Source organism: Rana temporaria, chromosome 7 (assembly GCF_905171775.1).
Source record: "Rana temporaria chromosome 7, aRanTem1.1, whole genome shotgun sequence".
Classification (NCBI taxonomy): domain Eukaryota; kingdom Metazoa; phylum Chordata; class Amphibia; order Anura; family Ranidae; genus Rana; species Rana temporaria.
The window spans coordinates 70,464,990-70,488,088 of NC_053495.1; the positions used below are offsets into that span (position 1 = coordinate 70,464,990).

The 23,099-nt window shown below is 44.9% G+C and overlaps 1 protein-coding gene across 2 annotated transcripts in view; it reads right to left on the reverse strand.

The window, feature by feature from the left end:
- Positions 1-2,903: 2,903 nt before the first annotated feature.
- Positions 2,904-23,099, reverse strand: part of MRPS21 (mitochondrial ribosomal protein S21) — a 36,304-nt gene continuing 16,108 nt past the window's right edge. For both annotated transcript variants that reach the window (XM_040359578.1, XM_040359577.1), the window contains 2 exons: positions 19,526-19,617; positions 2,904-3,261 (listed from right to left, as the gene is read on the reverse strand). In XM_040359578.1, coding sequence (XP_040215512.1) covers positions 3,081-3,261; positions 19,526-19,608 — 264 coding nt within the window. In that variant the 5' untranslated portion in view covers positions 19,609-19,617 and the 3' untranslated portion in view covers positions 2,904-3,080. The remainder of the gene's footprint in view (positions 3,262-19,525; positions 19,618-23,099) is intronic.

The following is a 23,099-nucleotide window of genomic DNA, read 5'->3' on the forward strand; positions in this document are numbered from 1 at the left end:
GCCATCATGGATCGCTTTTCAGAGCATGCTGAGCACATGGAAGCCCAAGGCTCCTTTAACACTTGTGAAACTTGAAAGTCGCGTGGGCAGCAAGTCGCATCAAAGTCAGACCAAAGTTGTGCAGGGACTACTTTGAAGTCGCACAGATATGAATGGTACTCATTGAAAATCATGGGGTACAGCTTGTCATGCGACTAAACAAATTTTTCTTCTTCCTACCTCTAGACATACATAACTAAATTCAGCAAAAATTCTATAGAGGAAGTAGATTTGCTGCAGTCACAAAGTAGCAGAAAATATGATGTATACCCTGTGCTGCCTACAATAGCACATTCCAGCATTAGCGCTCATTTATACCTCAATCCCAGCACTCAGTGTGCAGTTCCAAATGTGCCTTTACATGCATGTGTTATTCCTGTTTTCTTGGGATTATTTAAAGCGGGAGTTCACCCATAAACATTTTTTTACCCGTAGATTGATGCTCATTTTGTCTAGGGGAATCGGCTAGTTGTTTTAAAATCCGAACAGTACTTAGCGTTGTAGAGAGCAATCTTCTCCGCCGCTTCCGGGTATGGGTCTTCGGGAGTGGGAGTTCCTTCTTGATTGACAGTCTTCCGACGGTCGCATCCATCGCGTCACGAGTAGCCGAAAGTTGGTGCGGCTCTATACGGCGCCTGCGCACCGACATTCAGCTACTTTCGGAAAATCGTGACGCGATGGATGCGACCGTCGGACAACTGTCAATCAAAATAGGAATGCCCAGTCCCGCAGCCCATACCCGGAAGCGGCGGAGAAGATCGCTCTCTACAACGGTAAGTACAGCTTCGATTTTAAAACTAGCCGATTCCCCTAGACAAAATGAGCAGGAATCTAAGGGTAAAAAAATGTTATTTCCGGGTAAACCTCCACTTTAAATTTCACAAAAACTTACTAAGGGGTGTGTGTATGTTTAAAGGGTTTGTAAAGGTAATTTTATTATTTATCTTAATAGCTTCCTTTACCTTAATGCAGTGCTGTTTTCATGTCCTCATTGTTCGTTTTTGATCTCAAGTTGCTGTAATTCTTATCTGATCTCCACACTTCCTGGTTGTCTGTTTCCTGATAACCACAGTACTGGGAGCTTTCTCTCTGTGGTCACTAATCAAGGAGGTGTGATTACTGTGTGTCTAAAACCCCTTAGCACCAATCAGTTTCGTTTTACAAACCATCACTGCCCTGTATTGGCTCTGTTTCTCTGTACATCACAGAAGCAGGAAACAGCATGCAAAAACTAAACTGAAGGTACATTAAAAAGGAATCAGTTAACTATTATGTCTCTATACCCTGTAAACAGTAATTTCAGCAAAAAAAAAATGTTTTCCTTTAACCACTTAAGACCCGGACCAAAATGCAGCTAAAGGACCTTGCCCCTTTTTGCGATTCAGCACTGCGTTGCTTTAACTGACAATTGCGCGGTCGTGCGACATGGGTCCCAAACAAAATTGGCGTCCTTTTTTCCCCCACAAATAGAGCTTTCTTTTGGTGGTATTTTATCACCTCTGCGTTTATTTTTTGCGCTATAAACAAAAATAGAGCTACAATTTTGAAAAAAAATGCAATATTTTTTACTTTTTGCTATAATAAATATCCCCCAAAAATATATAAAAAAAATATTTTTTTACTCAGTTTAGGCCAATTCGTATTCTACCTATTTTTGGTATATATAAAAAAAAAACAAAAAAAAAACGCAATAAGCGTTTATCGGTTGTTTTGCGCAAAATTTATAGCGTTTACAAAATAGGGGATAGCTTTATTGCATTTTTATTAATTATTTTTTTTTTTACTACTAATGGCTGCAATCAGCGATTTTTCTCATGACTGCGACATTATGGCGGACAATTCGAACAATTTTGACACATTTTTGGGACCACTGTCTATTTCACTGCAACTGTCATATTGTGAAAATGACAGTTGCAGTTTGGGAGTTAACCACAAGGGGACGCTGATGGGGTTATGTGTTCCCTGAAGTGTGTTTACAACTGTAGGGGGGTGTGGCTGTAGGTGTGACGTCATCGATTGTGTCCCCCTATAAAAAGGGATGACACGATCGATGCAGCCGCCACAGTGAAGCCGTGTTTACAGCCGTTCTTCAGCTCCGGGGACCGATCGCGGGTCTCCAGCGGCGATCGGGTCCACTGGTCTCGGAGCTTCGGACCGGGTCGCGGGAGGACGCCCACGGCTGGGTACATGTACCCAGCCGTGCCATTCTGCTGACGTATATGTGCAGGAGGCGGTCCTTAAGTGGTTAATAGTTTCCAACAACCAGTAATACCTTAAGCCATAGTGCTGCAGTAGCTGGCAAACCAGCAATAAAACTCAGACAGAGGTTCTAACCCTTCCACACTATCCAATAACTAAAGGATCTGGTTGGAGGGGCACTATAACGTAAGCCCCTTACACAGGTGCTCGTTTCTACTGCCAACTGAAAAAGGGATTCACGATAGGATCTGCAGCTTTTTCCAGGTACAGCAAATGTATCCCACAAACTGTAATAAATACTCCCCCTGAATAAATGTTATTCTTAATTATTTTATACAAATTCTCCACAAAGCACTATTTTAGAAGAAAAGGGAAATTTTACAAGACAAGCTGCTTCTAATGCAAAAAGTTTGCGTTACCAGCCCCTCGTACAAATACCATTCTATGACATTGACATGAATTGCAATGTAATATTTGAAGCGTCTCTGTTGCATGGCCAGTATTGAATTAGGGCCCCTTCACAGCACTGTAGCAATGTACATATAACACATTATGTGCATTGCTGCGTTATAGATTTTGATAGCATCCCAATGCTCCCGTGTTCCAGAAAGCCTCAATGCCTGGTAACCATTGTATGTTGTGATGCACTGCATTACACTGAAAGGTGTAGGTTAATTTGTTTTAATGTGGCAGCCTTTTCAAATGAATCAAGGCATCTTAATTAAATGCATGTGTATTAACGCAGAGAGCTGTGAGGCCAGCCTGAATGTTTTGCCAAAATGGAACCATAACAGAGACTCAGAAGATCAAATGCAGTCTTTGGCTGGATATAAATTCAGACACTAGCATCCTGGCCAGGCGTCCTGCCGAGTCTTCCGAGATAGGAATGCTACTTTACGGGTCATTTCGGAGTTATAGATGCGTTTACAGGTCTCATATTTAATCCTTCGTTTCTGGATACACGGCTTCTCATAATAACGCCCCCTTTTGGCTTTATCCACAATTCCATCCACGGTAAGGATCCTACACAGAAAAGCAAACAGATTGGTCTATTATAGATACCAAAAGTCAACATTTAGTGTGCCTTAATTATACTTTTATGCCAGCCAGTATCGATTTCCTCTCAACTAGGCTGTTTCAACCATCTACACAGTCTTACAGCTGAGCTTATTTAAATATGAATCCACTCTGGGTGCACCAAATGCCTTTGCAAACCCACTTAGTTATTACAGGGTTTATCAACTTCAGTGCTTAAGGCACCCCAACAGGTCATGTTTTCCATTATTTTGTAGAGGTGATTTGATCAGTTTTACTGCCTTAGTAGTTACCACAGCCGTTTCATCTGAGGGAAATCCTGAAAACATGACCTGTTGGGGCTCCTTTAGGACTGGAGTTGAGAAACACCGAGTTATCACCTTGTATAAAACAAGCAGTGACATTAGCAATGTGTTGCACAACTGGGAGCAGCAGACCCCACCACTCCTGACTGCAGAGAGCTATGTAACCTGGAGAGATTGGGCCTTATTGCATGTTGCATTTTCTGGCACCATGAAAGCTGCCATTAAGGACACTTAGCTACTATACGGCCACTTTGTGACAATCACTAACCACAAGCAGCCTTAAGGCCTGAAGTAGCATTTTTTGATCCGTACCAGTGTTCTCGTTTCCAGCCACGAATACTAAAAACACTGGAATACTGAACAGATACACTGCACAAGCAGAAAGAGCAGCAGCAGCGACCAGTCTCTTACACAGAAAAAACGGAAAATTGAATACTTACCTTTCTGTAATTTTCCTTTCCTGGTGCCTACCCATGGCAGCATACCAATGGTCATGGCTCCGGCCCCGACCGACCCACAGGACCACATAACTCTCTCAATAAAAGGAGTTCCCCCCCCCCCCCCCGTTTAGGCATTCTTAGTAACTAGACCTCAGACCAGTTCATAAGGGAGGGTGTATGCTGCCATGGGTAGGCACCAGGAAAGGAAAATTACAGAAAGGTAAGTATTCAATTTTCCGTTTTCCTGGTGCCTCCATGGCAGCATACCAATGGTCAAATAACTCGCTTACAGGGAGGGTACTGCTCAAAAAAATATATTTAATAACTACAGAGTAGAGCGTTCTAGCATCTTTCTCCCAAAGTCTCGGGAGGTGAGAGCTGCCGGATCTAGGCTATAGTGTGACATAAAGGTGCTGAAGGAAGACCAGCTTGCTGCCCTGCAGATTGTCTCCGGGGAGACCCGTGCCAAAGCTGCCCAGGACGAGGCGACCCCTCTCGTTGAATGAGCGCTTACCGCTTTAGGAATAGGAAGACCACTAGCCCGGTTTTCTGAATGAGTCCAACGATCCATCTTGCCACTGTTGTCTTGGAAGCTGCTTTCCCTTTCCTTGCTCCTTTCGGGATGACGAAGAGACGTTGGTCCTTTCGGAATTCCTGAGTTAACTTAAGATAGTGTTTGAAGGATCTGGCTACATCTAGCTCGTGCAAGTTTGAGGATGCTTGCTCTCCTTCAAACGTTGGAAGGACCCATTCCTGATTGAGATGAAAGACCGAAGGTACTTTGGGAATGAACTGATGAATCGGCTGTAGTACCACCCTGTCTGGAAAGAAGGTGATATAAGGCTCTTGGGCTCCCAGGGCTTGGATTTCCGATACCCTGCGGCCCGACGTGATGGCAATTAGAAAGGCTGTTTTCTAAGTAATGTCTTCCAGTGAGCAACCTTCTGTAGGAGCGAAGCGGGAACGTGCTAGGGCTTCTAGCACAATTGTCAGATCCCACTTGGGGTATAGAGATTTCCTAGGCGGGCGTAGTCTCAGAACCGCTTTCAGAAATCGGTCCACCAATGGATTATGAGCCCATCTGATATCTGTTAGAGCTGAGATGGCAGACACCTGGACCTTTAGAGTGCTGTGGCCCAAACCTAGGTCTAGGCCTGACTGTAGAAATAACAGAATATTATGGACTTCAGGAAATAATGGATTGAATTGGTTGGATTCCGCCAGAGCCACAAACTTCTTCCATATTCTGTAGTAAGTGGTGTTCGTGGAAGATTTCCTTGCAAGTAAAAGGGTTTGAATGACCTCCTGTGAACACCAAGTCCCCCAGCCTCCTCCTTTCAATTTCCAGACCCTCAAGTCCAGTATCTCTGGATGCGGGTGAATGAAGTTGCCCTGAGCCAGCAGGTTGTTCCTGAGAGGTAGAGGAGTCGGACTGCCTAGTGACAGACTGACCAAGAGCGAGAACCACGGCCTCCTTGGCCAATATGGAATGATCGCCAGGATGGTGACATCTTCCTTTGTCAGATGCTGGAGGAATCTCAGAATTAAGGGAGTTGGGGGAAAAGCATATCCCAACTGGAATGTCCAAGGCTGGATCAAGGCATCTATACCCGCTGCTGTCGGACATGGTGCCCTCGAGAAAAATAGAGGGGTTTTCGAGGTGAGGCAAAGATCTATTTGGGGAGTCCCCCACTGTTGGCAGATCCTGTTGAAGACCTCTTGGTCTAGAGACCATTCGTTGTTGTTGCAGAACGACCTTGACAGGTGATCGGCTAGCTGGTTCTCTGGTCCCGGAATATAGGATGCCCGAAGGTCGCATAGATTTTTCTCTGCCCAGGAGATTATCGGAGTTACTTCGCTGAGTAGTGACCTGCTGTGTGTGCCCCCTTGGTTCTGGATGTAGGCTACGGTTGTCTGTTGTCCATTTGGAGAAGGACAGGTTTGTCCCTGAGGAGAGAAGCTAGATGCAGAAACGCCATCCACGCCGCTCTTAGCTCCAGGATATTGGATATCACTCCCTCCGCACTGAACGGCCACCTCCCTTGAACTAGCTTGTCTTGGGTGTGGGCTCCCCAACCGAGCTGACTGGCGTCTGATGTAAGGACGGTCCAGGTAACTGGTCCGAGGAACTAGTAGATTGGAGGGTCTTGTCCACCACCAAAGGCTGGATTTCATCGAAGAGGTCACCATTATTTTCTGCTTGAGATGTTCCTTCCCCCATTGTGCTAGGAAACCTAGTTGAAATTCCTGTAGGCGCCATCTGGCCCATTTTATCATTGGGATGCATGGAGCGAGGGAGCCTATGAGACTCAGACAGTCTGACGCTGGCATGATGCGGGAACCCATTGCTCGTTTTACCTTCTGAATCAAAATTGGAATCTTCTCGGGTGGCAGAGAGACCGATCTCTCCGGGGTATTGAATAGGGCCCCCAAATAAGCCATTCTCTGCGTTGGAATTAGCTGGCTTTTTGTCATGTTGATCAACCAGCCGAACCTGGACAAGGTGCTTAGTACTGTTTGAGTGTGCTCCTCTAAGGTACTTTTGTGCTGAGACAAAATTAGAATATCGTCCAAGTAATACAGTACTCGTATTCCCTTTTCCCGAAGGGGTACTAGGATGGCCCCTAACACTTTCGTAAACGTTCTGGGAGCTGATGAGATTCCAAACGGGAGGCATTGGAACTGTAGACGTAGGCTGCCCACTTTGAACCGCAAGAAATGTTGGAACTGGCTGTGTATCGGAATGTGCAGATACGCATCTTGGAGGTCTATGCAGACCATCCAGTCCCCTGGTTGGACTAATAAGATTACTGTGTTCAGAGCCTCCATCTTGAAGCGTTCCAATCTGATATACTTGTTTAATTTTTTCAAATCCAGTACGGGCCTCCATCCTCCCGTCTTCTTGGGAACTAAAAAGACGGGAGAGTAGAATCCTGAGTTTATCTCTGATGTCGGTACTGGTAACACTGCCTTCTGTTGTAGAAGTATTCGGATGTACTGAAATACTTCCCTTTTCTCCTTGGAAGCCGGGATCTTGGTATCTTGGAAAGAAAAGGGTGGGGGGCGGGTTTTGAACCTCCAGAAATGTCCTCGGAGGATGGTGGACACTGCCCATAGATCGGTGCACCCTTCCACCCAAACCTGTGCATAGGACTTGAGTCTTGCTCCCACTAGGCTGGTCTGGGTGGTAGAGGAGTCAAAAAGACTTCTGGGTATCTCCAACGGAAGTCGTGGGTTTTGGTTTCACCCTGGGCGATAGGATCTTGAGTCCCTTCCTCTTTGTTGAGCTCCAGGCCTGGGAGCGAATCTCTTCCTTCTGCTTCTATCTTGAGGGATCAAACCACTCTTTCCACCCGTGACTCTTGATATCGCGGAGTCCATCTTCTCCCCAAAAAGCGCTTTCCCGTCGTACGGAATGAGACACCACGATTGCTTAGAAGATGGGTCTGCCGCCCATGGTTTTAACCACAGGGCCCTTCTGGCCGTGATTGAATACAGCATGGCCCTGGAGGAACTTCTTAAGACATCTATCGCTGCTTCTGCCATGAAATCTGATGCCAGCTTTAGCTCATCTAATGCCTTAATAACTTCTTCGGTGTCTATGCCTGCTCTGAGAGCTGTCTCGATGTTGTCAGCCCACACCCTGGTGGCCCTGGAAACGGAAGATAAGGCCACCGCCGGCTTGCAAGCCCCTCCAGTCGCTTGGTACATCTTTTTAAGGTTTGCGTCGATCCTCCGGTCCAAGGCATCTTTGAAGGAGACCGAGTCTTCTAGTGGTAGGGTCGTATTTTTTGCCAGTCTCATGACTGAAGCATCCACCGCTGGAATGGAGTCAAAGAGTTTGGCATCCGATTCGACCAACGGATACAGCTTTTGGAGACGGTTAAAGGCGACTGGCCTCTTATCTACCTTCTGCCATTCCCCTAGTATGATCCCCTTAATTTCCTCCATAAGCGGGAAATTAGAAACCTTTTTCGTTAAATGAGGAAAATACTTCTTTGTTTTGGACGGGGGTTCGGGGCATTCTTCCTCTTATTGAATAGCGTCCTTGACTGCCACCACAAAGGGTTCCACTAGACTAAAGTCAAAAGTTGAAAATTCTTCCTCATTTGAGACTGACTCCTCCTCCAAGACCTCTTCCCCAGGGTATGGGGTGGATGGGCCAGCGATCTCCTGATCAGCAGAGGGAGAAGAGGTACTTTGTGCTGAAGCCAACTCCCTGATTGATTCCTTGATAAGATCTTTTATAGAGCTTGAAGAACCCTGTTTTTCTGCTGTAGCTTCCAAAAAGCATTGGCCGCAGGCCAATTTCTCTGGTAGGGCTTTTTTACCACAAACCCAACAGTCATCCCCTCTTGGTTTGGATGAGGAGCGGTGGGAAGAACTTCGTTGGCTGCTTGAGTTGCGGCCTGAAGTGTGGGGGTGGCCTGAACTCCTATGGCCCCCTGAGCCTCTGTCGCGGGAAGATCTGTGAGATGCGTCTTGTTGCGGGCTGCGGAGACAAAACCACAAAAAAAGGCTGTATTGTACGACTGCTGTAGTGCTCTTTTTTTTTTTTAAACTTACCTGACTGTAGCAGCCCTTACCTAGTGGAATGTTGAGAATCTTTTTGTATTGGCATGACTATGTCCAGGACAGCTAAGGGCAAATTTAGAACAAAACAATCCCCCAAAAAAAATCAAGCCTCACAAACAAAGGTGTTTTTTTTATATATTTTTTCTGTATAGACAGTAAAAAAGGTTGTACCCTGGCAGGGATCCATAGCGCTTTCTGCAGGGGAATCCAACAGGAGAGGAAGGCTGGAGATGCTACCCCAGTGTCAGTCTGCTCTCAAATGAGAGATACAGGCTGTTTTAATGCCTTGGGAGTACCAAGATGGCCACCGGACGCGAAGTGCGCATGCGCGGCCGATGCGACTCCGCCCACCGAGATGACAAATCTGAGTCATGTGACGCGCGCAAAGCGCTCGCAGCTCGTGGGGGGAACCGATGCTCAGGCATCCAGCCGAGGAGCGATACAGACACTGGCGGTAAGTGGGGTGCACTGGACGGCTGGCTTTATGCAACGTGGGGAGCTTTTAATCAGTGACCTGGGGAAGAATCAAGTGGGGATGCCTTGGAACAGTCAGCCTATGTTACCTGGAGAGGAGGAAAAGCAACAGGCTCCTGGAGGTATAAACAAGTGCCCCAAAAAAAGGATCCACAAAAAAAAAGGGCTCCTATACTTATCTGGCGCCTTTAGCAGCCCAAGCCATAGGACTCCGTCCTGCAGGAGAGCATGAACCTGCAACGGTCACACCATGAGATGGTGAGGTAGAGCTGACGTATGATCCTGCGGGATGAGGACAGAAAAAAGAATGCCTAAACGGGGGGGGGGGGGGCGGACTCCTTTTATTGAGAGAGTTATGTGGTCCTGTGGGTCGGTCGGGGGCGGAGCCATGACCATTGGTATGCTGCCATGGAGGCACCAGGAAAGTAAAAATAAAAAGAAATTGCAATACGAGGATATAAATAGCTGGCAGTACCTCAATTGACATGAATTTATCAAAATTGTACATACGGAAAGAGTGCAGCGCAACAATTAAAAACAAATCATACATGTGTACTATAGCTGCAGGATTAATCGTTAAAAGAATTGAGATTGCGATTACCTCCACTGCGATCTTAAAGCATTTTCCTGATTCAGTGCAGAGAGTTCTCTGCTCACTACTGACAGCTGTCAAAATAAAAAAATAAAAAAACAGATAGCCTGCCAAGTTTGACAACATTGCTTAGATGGAAATAACTTTAAACATTGTAACACTTAGTCCTTTTAGATCAAAAGGAATGAACTTCGGTCTGCAAATAGTTACATAGTAGGTGAGGTTGAAAAAAAAAAAAAGACAGGTCCAACCGATGTGTGCGATTATATGTCAGCATTACCTTGTATATCTCTACACGTTGTGGTCATTCAGGAGCGTATCTAATAGTTTCAAGAAACTATTAGTTTCAAGAAACTATCGATGCCCCGTGCTAAGACCACCGCCTGTGAAAGGGAATTCCACATCCTTGCCGCTCTTACCAGTAAAGAACCCTCTACGTAGTTTAAGGTTAAACCTCTTTTCTTCTAATTAGAATGAGTGACCACGTGTCTTGTTAAACTTCTGTATAAAAGTTTTATCCCTAAATGAGGGAAGTTTAACCACTTAAAAGACTAAATCTTTTTCAGACACTTGTTGTTTACAAGTTAAAAAAAAAAAAAAATCTGTATTTTTTTGCTAGAAAATTACATACATACAGTGGGGCAAAAAGGTATTTAGTCAGCCTCCAATTGTGCAAGTTCTCCCACTTAAAGCGGGGGTTCACCCTTAGAGGGCACTTTTCCCCCTTAGATTCCTGCTCGTTTTTACTAGGGGAATCGGCTATTTTATTTTAAAATATGTGCAGTACTTACCCGTTTACGAGATGCATCCTCTCCGTCGCTTCCGGGTATGGGCTTCGGGAATGGGCGTTCCTTCTTGATTGACAGGCTTCCGAGAGGCTTCCAACGGTCGCATCCATCGCGTCACGATTTTCCGAAAGAAGCCGAACGTCAGTGCGCAGGCGCAGTATAGAGCCGCACCGACGTTCGGCTTCTTTCGGCTACGAGTGACGCGATGGATGCGACCGTCGGAAGCCTCTCGGAAGGCTGTCAATCAAGAAGGAACGCCCGCTCCCGAAGACCCATACCCGGAAGCGACGGAAGAAGATGCAGCTCGAAAACGGGTAAGTACTGCTCATATTTTAATACAAATAGCCGATTCCCCTAGACCGAACGAGCAGGAAGCTAAGGGGAGAATTTTTTTTTTTTTACAAATGGGTGAACTCCCGCTTTAAGATGAGAGGCCTGTAATTGTCATCATAGGTATACCTCAACTATGAGGGACAAAATGTGGAAACAAATACAGACAGACAGAGACAGACAGAGACAGACAGAGACAGACAGAGACAGACAGAGACAGACAGAGACAGACAGAGACAGACAGAGACAGACAGAGACAGACAGAGACAGACAGAGACAGACAGAGACAGACAGAGACAGACAGAGACAGACAGAGACAGACAGAGACAGACAGAGACAGACAGAGACAGACAGAGACAGACAGAGACAGACAGAGACAGACAGAGACAGACAATCTTATTGTCTGATTTGGAAAGAATTTATTTGCAAATTATAGTGAAAAATAAGTAAGTATTTGGTCAATATCAAAAGTTCATCTCAATACTTTGTTATATATCCTTTGTTGGCAATGACCGAGGTCAAATGTTTTCTCTAAGTCTTCACAAGGGTGTCACACACTGTTGCTGGTATGTTGGCCCATTCCTCCATGCAGATCTCCTCTAGAGCAGTGATGTTTTGGGGCTGTCGCTGGGCAACAGCTCAACTCCCTCCAAAGGTTTTCTATGGGCTTGAGATCTGGAGACTGGCTAGGCCACTCCAGGACCTTGAAATGCTTCTTACGAAGCCACTCTGTTGCCCAAGCGGTGTGTCTGGGATCATCGTCATGCTGAAAGACCCAGCCATGTTTCATCTTCAATGCCCTTGCTGATGGGAAGGTTTGCACTCAAAATCTCACGATACATGGCCCCATTCATTCTCTCATGTACACGGATCAGTCGTCCTGTTCCCTTTGCAGAGAAAAAGCCCCAAAGCATGATGTTACCACCTCCATGCTTCACAGGAGGTATAGCATTCTTTGGTTGCAACTGGGCATTCTCTCTCCTCCAAACACGATGAGTTGTCTTTCTACCAAACAGTTCTACTTTGGTTTCATCTGACCATAGGACATTCTCCCAGTCCTCTTCTGGATCATCCAAATGCTCTCTAGCAAACCTCAGATGGGCCCGGACATGTACTGGCTTAAGCAGGGGGACATGTCTGGCACTGCAGGATCTGAGTTCATGTCGACGTAGTGTGTTACTCATGATAGCCTTTGTTACATTGGTCCCAGCTCTCTGCAGGTCATTCACTAGGTCCCCCCACATGGTTCTGGGATTTTTGCTCACGGTCCTTGTGATCATTTTGACCCCATAGAGTGAGATCTTGCGTGGAGCCCCAGATCGAGGGAGATCAGTGGTCTTGTATGTCTTCCATTTTTCCAATTATTGCTTCCACAGTTGATTTCTTCACACCAAGCTGCTTGCCTATTGCAGATTCAGTCTTCCCAGCCTGGTGCAGGTCTACAATTTTGTTTCTGGTGTCCTTCGACAGCTCTTTGGTCTTCACCATAGTGGAGTTTGGAGTGTGACTGAGGTTGTGCACAGGAGTCTCTTATACTGATAAAAAGTTCAAACAGGTGCCATTAATACAGGTAATGAGTGGAGGACAGAGGAGCCTCTTAAAGAAGAAGATACAGGTCTGTGAGAGACAGAAATCTTGCTTGTTTGTAGGTGAAATATCAAATACCTATTTTCTACCATAATTTGCAAATAAATTCTTTCCAAATCAGAAAGATAATGTGATTGTCTGGATTTGTTTCCACATTTTGTCTCTCATATTTGAGGTATACCTATGATGACAATTAAAGGCCTCTCTCATCTTTTTAAGTGGCAGAACTTGCACAATTGGTGGCTGACTAAATATTTTTTTCCCCCCCACTGTATATAATGTTTGGTGGGTTCTAACAGAAACCCTAGAGAATGAAATGGCGGTTGTTGCAATATTTTGTCGCACTGTATTTGCGCAACAGTCTTTCAAAATGCCTTTTTTTGGAAAAAAAAAAACACACTTTAATGAAATAATAAAAAAAAAAAAAAGAAACAGTAAAGTTAAGCCAATTTTTTTGTATAAATGTGAAAGATGACACGTCAAGGGAATCGTGAGAGGATTTTTTTTTTTTTTTTAGAATAAAAAAAATAATAAAAAAAAAAAATTGGGATTCTCATTTTAGCCAGAATTGTTTAGCTCTAGTGGGTACATTCATATAATAAATCACTGCAAATAAACAGAATACATATGACAAGATACAGGATGTGTGAACGCCCCCCCCCTCCTATAAATAATTTAATAAAAAAAGTCCAAAACAATAACACCAGTGTGATAATGTTTCAAATCCACAAGGTGCATCCACATGAACAGCGAGACCAAAGGAGAATAGCAAAAGAATCTTGGCATATATAAAATGATAGATCCGTGGCCCCAAAGTGATCCACCACCCTAAGCACAGCAAAATCTTACCATAAGTAGAGTCAAAGAGGCCATTTGTGATTTACAATCACTCTTTAGTAGATTACGCTCATCTATATAGCTGGTCTCCCCCACACTCTGGGATACGATCAATAGGGCCAATCACAGCCTTCACAGATAACCCTCCATCTCATAGGTGTATGTGTAAGGGAACACAAAAGCAGTCGCAGTGTAAAACGGTCACTAAAATCTTAATATAGAGCCACACAATTCAATTACAAATTCTGTAGAATCGCAGCACTTTTTCAAAGAGAATCCCTAGAATCAAAGAATCACAAACTCTGTGTCCGGAAACTGGAGACTAGTAAAGAGCTATATAGATGGGCATAATACCAAGGTGAACAAGCCCACTTGTGATAGCTTTGGGTAGCGTCACATACACTGGAGGGAAAAATGTATTTGATCCCCTGCTGATTTCATGTTGGTTTATAGCGCAGTTTCCGTACTTTATTTTCTATAATATATTAGGAGTTCTGTTTAAAAATCTGCAAAACGGTCTCAACTTTTTTTTTTCTTCTTAAAATAAAATTTGATCTTTCCGTGATATTGTGGGCGCATATTTACGCTGGACGCATGTGGCGCTCCCATGGATTTTCTATTTAAATATGCAAAGGAGGGAGATACGTTGATTCACGATCGTACATGCGCCCGATGCAGGCTACGACTGGTGCGCGCAAGTTGTACGTCCGGCGTAATGTTAAGCCCCATAAAGCAGGTGTAACTCAGCAGAAGACATGGAAAGGTCTGCACCAGGAAACTCAAGCCCGCGTATTTTACGTTGGACGTGAATATGACTAGGCGTAGGTTACGTTCACGCCATAGACAGTGATCCGGCGTATCTTAGGCAGTTGTTCCGACGTGATTGTGAGCATGCGCACCAAGATACGTATAACGAATGGCGCATGTGCCGTCCCGTGGACGTATCTGTCTGGCGCTCGGCCCATCATTTGCATGGGGTCACGCCCACTTCCACCTACGCCGGCTTACGCCTAGGAAACCCAGCGCAGTTTTGGGAGGAAGTGCTTTGTGAATTCCATGCTTGCCTCTCTGCGCTGCGTCGGCGTAAAGGAGATACGCTACGGTGGCATAAATGTGCGCCGCTGTCTGTGAATCCGGGCCTTAGCCTTTATGCAGATGACATGCTGTTATACTTGGCTGATACGGGTCCATCCCTACAGGCAGCCCTTGAGACCATTCAAAACTTTGGTACATGTTCCGGCCTAACAATTAATTGGGATACATCCCAAATCCTCCCCATAGACATCGGGGTCCCTTCCTTACTCCAAGCTTCCTCCCCGCTCCTTAGAGTCAGCTCCATGAGGTATCTTGGTATTACGATTACCCGTTCCCCAGAGGACTTTATCAAACTCAACATAGAACCTTCGATAGCACATTTAAAAGGAACGGCTCAGGATACCTGGTGTCCCATCCTAGAGACATAGCCCATTCCTTTGCAGACTTTAACCCTCCCTCTCCTGATCTCACCCAGCGCATGAATCATTACCTAGAGCAGAGGGGAATTTCCCAGCTCCAACCCTCAGACTTGGTCCCCCTAAACGCACCTATCACGGTAGAAGAGCTAGAGCAGACTTAAATCCCTACCCTCACACAAAGCCCCGGGTCCAGATGGTTTCTCTTATGAATACTATAAAGCATTTCTCCCCCTCTTACTCCCTCACATGTGTAAACCGTTTAACGCCTTTCTTCTTGATACCCCTGTCCGAGGATATGCAACGCGCCTTTATTACGGTGATTCCCAAGCCGGATAAGGACCCTTCCCTCTGTGCCAACTACAGGCCCATTGCCCTCTTGAATTTGGACTTGAAGTTCTTTACCAAATTACTCTCCATTCGTCTGAACTCTGTCCTCCCCTCCCTTATTCATAAAGACCAGATGGGCTTTAACCCGATTCATCAAGCGGGAGACAACACTAGGAAAATAATTGACCTGATGGAGGTGGTGAACAGGGAGGGCCGGCAATCCCTGCTACTTAGCTTGGATGCTGAGAAGGCCTTCGATCGTCTGGGGTGGCCCTTCCTGTTCGCCATTTTATGTCACGTGGGGTTCAGGGGGCCTTTTCTACAAGCTATCCTACATCTATACTCTGGCCCCTCCTCTAAAAGGGAAGACCCCTTTTGCTCTTTCCTCCGCATTCCCAGTGACTAATGGCACTAGGCAGGGATGCCCACTATCCCCCACTGCTTTTCAAGCTCAACGTTGAACCCCTAGCCGCCACTATTTGAAAGGGACCCGGACATCAGAGGCATATTAGTTAGGGATCGGGAGTTTAAAATTTCACTCTTCGCTGATGACATAATCCTCACGTTGACCCAACCCAAGAGCTCCCTTCTGAACCTGCACGCAGAACTTGACCGATATGGGGCCAAAATCAACGTGTCTAAATCAGAAGAGCTCCCGATTAATATCCCTGACAGAGAGGTAGCTCAACTACAAACCAACATCCCATATAGTTCGAAAACCTCCTGCCTTAAGTATCTAGGGATCCACATCACCCCAACATTCATCAACCTTTATCAGCAGAACCCCCCCCCCCCCATCCTCTATCAGGGACCTTGTCCTGCAGTGGAAGAAACACCACATCTCCCTACTGGGGAGGGTGGCGTCAGTAAAGATGACGATTCTCCCAAAAATACTGTACCTGTTCCAAACCCTGCCCATCCCGGTGCCTTATTCCCACCTGAGAAAACTCCAGACTGATCTGCTCCAGTATACCTGAAACTACAAATGGCATAGGATCCCTCGCTCGGTACTACCGGCGGCGCGCTTTGACGGGGGCCTGGCCTACCACGACCTTGTTAAATATTATCAGGCAGCCCAGCTGAAGGCCATAGCATCCTGGTTCACCTTGTGTTTATATAATAAATGGATGGAAAGAAAAGCTAAAGCTCCCCCCCCCCCCCGGGACACCCAAACAACTTACTGTGGAGTGCAATTGCGGCGTAGACCCCAAACGCATGTTGGGCCCTATAAACCAGCTCCGGCGGACGTGGCGCAAACTGATGCGCCAGCATAAGTTGACCTCCGACAGCTCCCTCCTGACTTCCTTTGCTTGCAATCCCAAGGTGCCAGATAGCCTTACCCATCGAATGTCCTCACCATGGACTAAACTACACAGAATCTTTTCCACTGCGCTCATTTGCTGAGCTCCAGTCCAAGTATGATCTGCCGAGCCAGGAGTTCGATGGATATCTCCAGATACGCCATTACGCCTTGTCTATTGCACCAAACCTGCAATTTTCTCCTCCAACACCTTTTGAAAGGCGGATATTGGCAGGCTCCGCACAGAAGGGCTTAATCGCCGATATCTATAAAATACTGAACGCATGGCCCGTGGATACTATGGGCAAACACGCCTATATGGTTAAATGGGAAAAGGCCCTTGGTGAGGAGATCTCCATGGAACAATGGCGGGTGATCTGGTCTCAGGCGGTGAAAAGCTTGCTTTGCACACTATACAAGGAGAACACGTACAAAATCCTTTATTTTTGGTATATGACCCCTGATGTCTTCCATGCCATTTATCCTACTAGCTCTGACCGCTGCTGGCGGTGCAATGGGGCTAGGGGAACCCTCCTCCATATCTACTGGAGCTGCCCGCTGATCGCCCCTTTCTGGAACTCGGTCCAGCAGTAGCTGGCTCTGCTTCTCGAAAGGTCGATTCCTCTTGCCCAGAAATTCTGCCCTACTAGGATTATCCCCATTGAAAATACCTGCTCCCTACAAGAATCTGACCCGACATGTTCTTACAGAACCGCGTTGTCTGTGGCATTACACTGGAAATGCAGCCCCCCGAGGCTTTATATGCCAGGATTAAGGTTGTGGAGCTAATTGAGAAGATGGCGGCTAGAATACAGGACAGACTGGAGGCCCATGATAAGGTCTGGGAGCTGTGGTACCGCCGGGAGGACCCACCCTGAACCGGTAATTGCACCACACTGATGACTTCTCACCCCTTTACTCTTTTTCTTCTCCCTCTTTCTCTCATGAGTTCCCTTGTGACTCTTATTTGTATAATTGTTCAATATTACACTTAAACGGTTATTCCTTTCCATGTACTTAAGTCTAAAAAGTATGAGCTCAGAACACACTGTCGCTTCTCTGTACGAAGACACATGGTAGGAAAGATTTTGTTGAATACGATGGTTATAACTTTATTGCTAGATGTAAACATGCAATGTCTTACATGTATATCTGTTAAAACTTTTTAAATAAAACTTATTGAAGAAAAAAAAAAAAAAAGATATAGATAAGAGATATATAGATAGAGATTATATATATATATATATATACACACACACACACATACATATATATACACATATATACACACACACACACACACACACACACACACACACACACACACGGGTCGACAATGTCTGTGCGCCAGGTCGCAATTGCGTCAAGAAATTGTGACCTGGCGCCCGCTCCTGCCGGTAATTGAGGCCGCGGCTTTAGGGCCTACGAGGCCGCGGCCTCAATTACCGGCCATCGCGCGGCGGAGGAGGTGGTGGCGCACGGAGGCCCAGGATCCTGCGTCTCCACCTCCCCCGACGCGCGATCGTGGCGGGTCCGCGACGGCCTGTAATTGCGGCCGCGGCTTTGCAGCCTTGTGAAATCCCAAGCTCTTCCTTCTGTGAGCTGGCGCCATCTGGTGGTGGCCGTTGGCATTACATTACATGGCATTACATCGTTTAACTAAACAGCAATTCTAATGTGTAATTTTTCTCTATTTTCACTGCCATCTCCTTCCCTCTAATTAAAACCCCCAAACATTATATATATTTTTTATTCTAACACCCTAGAGAATAAAATGGCGATCGTTGCAATACTTTGTCACGCCGTATTTGCGCAGCGGTCTTACAAGCGCACTTTTTTTGGGGAAAAAAATACACTTTTTTAATAAAAAAATAAGACAACAGTAAAGTTATCCCAATTTTTTTTATATTGTGAAAGATAATGTTACGCCGAGTAAATTGATACCCAACATGTCATGCTTCAAAATTGCGTCTGCTCGTGGAATGCCGACAAACTTTTTCCCTTTAAAATCTCCATAGGCGACGTAGATTCCAAACAAATTTGTCAAACTATATATATATATATATATATATATATATATATATATATATATATATATATATATATATATATATATATATATATATATATATATATATATATATATATATATATATATATATATATTAGGGCTGTGCAAATTAACTTTTAATTAATGGATTAATCTTTAATTTTTTTGATCGATTAAAATTCTTTTGATTGGTACTCACCTCTCCGCCGGCTTCTGGGCCTTCAGGGAGTTCCGTCGGAGATCCAGTAACATCACGGACACCGGCAGGGGCTTGCTGTGTCCATCTGAAGGGCTCCTTTGCTGTGCCTTCATATCTGCATGCCGGCGGGACCTCACAATCTGCCACACGCAAGGGCTGTTACACTTCCCTCTATCAACCTGGGATTCTTCAACCATCCACTGGGAGTTGTGATAGTTCCCTTCATGGGACATCTACATGCCGACGGACTGATGTTAACCTTTCCTCATCTGGATTCAGCAGTGGTATCGTTCACATTTTTATACCAGTATCATACTTAGCTACATGTTTTTATGACTGCTTTTGGTACCGTTTGGTATTACTCGCACCATTTTCACAGTTTATGTAGCTACATCGATTTTATCTCCAGTGCAATATTTATTTGGTTACCTACTTGAAGGCTATAACATTTTTAATGCTATTCCCATCGCTTTGTGTGTTTTTTGTATCCTGCTATCCATTTTTCCAGTTGTTGGTAGCTGCACTGGGAATCAGCCTGCAAGGAGATCAGCTAAAAGTAGTTGGATCTGTATGTGCGTTATAATCGAAATTTGTCGATCGATCGTTTTTTTTTTTTTAATCGAACATTGATCAGCAACAGAGATATAGATATATATATATATATATATATATTTTCTCTTTATTGGTTTTATGCAATATTCTAAGATTCTGAATTTTTGGTTTTCACTAGCTGCAAGTGATATTCATCAAAATTAAAGAAATAAATGCTTGAAATATATCACTCTGTGTAACACATCTATATAAAATATAGGAGTTTCACATTTTGAATTGAATTACTGAAATTAAATTAACTTTTGAGATGCACAAATGTACATTATACAACATAATAGAGGCATTTGGGTGAATACTTACACCCTACATTCACTGTTAAGCAGATTTCTCCAATCAATAAAGTTTAACAAATCCCGCCACTTCAAAGCAGATGAAGACTCACCTGTTCAGTGTCTTGTAAGCTGCATCAATGTTCCCATTCTGCACCATCACTGTGCGTGCAATAAATCTCAGATGGTTTGCCATGGCATGAACCTAGGGATGAAAGGAGTACACATTACTACCCATGTACTGCAGTGTACCAGACGAATATCCCTTTATCAGGCTACCTACCAGCAATGTGATAGTTTGACAATGACTCAAAATAAATGAATGGGCAGCGTTTCCAAAGAGTCTGAAACACGGGTCTTTAACCCCTTCTTTGGGTTTAAAAGCATCCCACTAGCGGCCGAAAAGCGAAGCTTTGCCCTAATTAAGTTAACCACTTGACCTCTGGAAGGTTTTACTGTTAAAAAAGTTTTAAATGTTTATTCTTTGAGACTATTAAAAAGGGACTGAGCTTCCGAGCACATGTTGTGTTAACTTGCTGCATCTTTTGTTTCAACTAACCCCATAGTAGAATATAGAGATATTAGGCTTAACCATATATGGTTAACTAAGGAAAATGATAAGCAAATAAAGTACAATGCAAATACAAATGGGGCTATCCCTCCCTCGGTCTCTCTCATGCTGAAACCTTTGCCTTGTAAGCATCATCCAAAGTCTACTAGTGCATTTGAATAAAATTACCTTCACTTTAAAACACCTGTAGTTTGACTGATCACAGGGGAAGAATAATCCAAAAAATGTTGGTCGTTTGAGCCGGAACCAATGGGTAGACCATGGGTCAAACGGTTCCCGATCAAAATCTTGTGAATATCGGACTTAAAAGCTCACCAAGAACAAAAGACCTCCCACTCAACGTTAGTGGCCAAATAGGGGCTGATTGCTACTGGGACATGGGTCCACCGTCTGGTTCTGAACCTGCATGATCCAGTCCTCTTGGGTGTTTGAAAGGCAAGATAATTTAAATTACTTTTTCATTTTTTTCCCCAAGTCTCTTCTCCTGTTTGATTCTGGTTTTATGCGAGTTGTAATTGCCGACATTGTCATTGATTGTATAATATCTTGATAATCTGATGCTTGAAGACAGGAGGCATTTGGGGACATTGCCTAAGGTAAAATAAACGTCACCCGATGTCTGGAAAGAAAGAAGAAAGAATTGAGGTATACCGAACGTCAGAGGTTGATTGCCTGACAGTTAAAGCGCCGTGATCTAACAAGATCACAAAGCCAATTTCCTTTTGTGTGTTTGACGAGGGCAAAAAAAAAAAAAAAAATGAAAGCAAAAGAAGGTTTTTGTGCAAGGTGATGAAGATGTAGAAGAGTACACCGCCAAGGCAGAACCAGGGGAGTCTCAGAGGGAGAGGAAAAAGATGGTTTTAGAGGAAGGAACAGGTCAAGAGGAAGGGGTAGACGACAATGGAAGAATAAAGAATGGGTAAAAAGAAGGGAATGTTGGGAATGTGGGCCAGGCCCCAACAATTTGGAGTGACTAGAAACGATACGTGTGAGCCACCTGGAAAATACAGGTTACATTGAAAACTTACCACAGGTGGAGTTAATGGTGGAAAGAAAATGTGTACAGTTTTTGTTGGACTCCGGGGCCTCTAGGACCTTAATCCACCCTGCAGATGTGCCTCATGTTGACCAATCTACAAAATCTATTCTGCTGCAAGGAGCAAGTGGAAAATTGGTGAGGGAATCATTGTTCGAGTATGTCACAATCGAGGAGCCAGAGACAGGGGTCAAGACCACAACCAGAGCAATTTTGTCTGTCTGTCCTGTAAATCTCTTGGGTAGAGACCCAATGTCAGCCATGCGCATGTCAGCAAGTGCACAAAATAATGGGTTTGCAGTCCAGAGACCCATGAACGCAATAGAAGAAAACACATTATTATTACTCCTTAGATGTGTATATGAAAGACAAGGAGGCAGTTCATACGGTTTTAGCATATTCATTTTGTCAACAGTAACGGAAGGTAGGACAGTGGATTTACATGCACCAAATAGGGCTCACTGCATTTTAAGAAAACATTAGGGCCTGATAGGTATTACGCCTCCAGATTTTTTTTTAAAGAAGGGAGTTACCCTGCAATTTACCAATGTTTTCTAAAATGTTAAGGGATTTTGTGCATCGGCACGTTGTATACCCCAGGAGGAACAAGTTCAGTTTAAGGAAATCGCCCCACATCTATCCTTGGCTAAACACAAAAGCCGAGATTGGAGGGATGTGGGAGAGTTCGTGAAAGAATGCCAAGACCTAAGAGATTGGGCTCCTGTGGGCCTACCTGACCTATACAAAAAGTAAGTCGACAGGTTATTTCTGTCACAAACCCTTAGGACACTAATCATTACAACACCCTCAGCACACATGTGGGCTGCAGGAACTGAATAATACTTGACACAAGAAGGTCACCAATTAGATGGGCTCCCAGAGACACTGTGGACTAGGGGTCCAGCAGCTGTGAGATGCATGAAAGGAGTCCAACCAGTAACCATCACTCCGAAATCACACCACAGATCCCACCAAAGACAAAAAAACCCTTAAGAAGGAAGCAGAGGAGGGCATAGCCCCTGTAGTAGATGAACTCTTACAAACAGGGGTGATTATTCCATGTCCTGACAGCCCTTGCAATACCCCTCTTTTTTCTGTTAAGAAGGCTCCACCTTCCAAAGGCTGGAGAATGTTACAAGATTTACAAGCTGTTAACCGGGCAGTTATACCAGGAGTGCCTGTGGTACCAGACACACACACACACACACGGAATGATTTAGATCCAGGGAATTAATTATTTTCTGTGATGCCTTAGTTAGCATTCCAGTGCACCCCGTCCATCAATTTTGATTTGCCTTCACCAGGTTGCCCAAGGGCTATTGCGAGTCCCCTACCATTTTTTTACAGGCAATGTCCTCAAACTAATTTATACCCCCAGGGGGAAGCCAGCATCTTCTCGTAGACGACATTCTAGTGGAGTCTCCCTCAGAGGAGGTTTGTAGGACTGACAATGGCGCTGTTGTATTTCCAAGGGCAGAAGGTAAATAGAACTAAAACTCCAGTTGTGGCAACAGCAAGTCAAACACTTGGGGTATAATATCTCAAAAGAAGGTCAGCACCTGGATGATGAGAGAATTCAAGCCCTTCCCCAGGTACTGAAACCTAAGACAAAGAAACAAATTTCCTTGCTGTGCATGACAATTTTTTGTAGAACCTGGATTCCCAGGTATTCCATTCTGACTGCCCTGTTGGTTCAGGCAATACATGGGAGCCCTATGCCCCCCCAGGATGCTATAGAATGGAGTGAGGAAACCGCCTTCACTGACCTGAAATAAGTCCTTTTTAGTTCATCAGTGCCAGCCTTACCAAACCGACAAACCTTTCGAACAAACAGTAGACTCAAGGGAAGGTCAATGCAGCAGTATCTCATGTTTCAAATAGGAGGATGACTAAGCCGTTAACCGGTTAACGCCCGCCGCTTGTACATATACGTCCACAGAATGGCACGTACAGGCATATGGGCGTACATGTACGTCCCCGCCTTTCCGCGGGTCGGGGGTCCCCCCCCCCGGTACATGCGGCGGTCGGTAACCCGCGGGGAGCGATACGGGACGAGGGCGCGGCTATTCGTTTCTAGCCG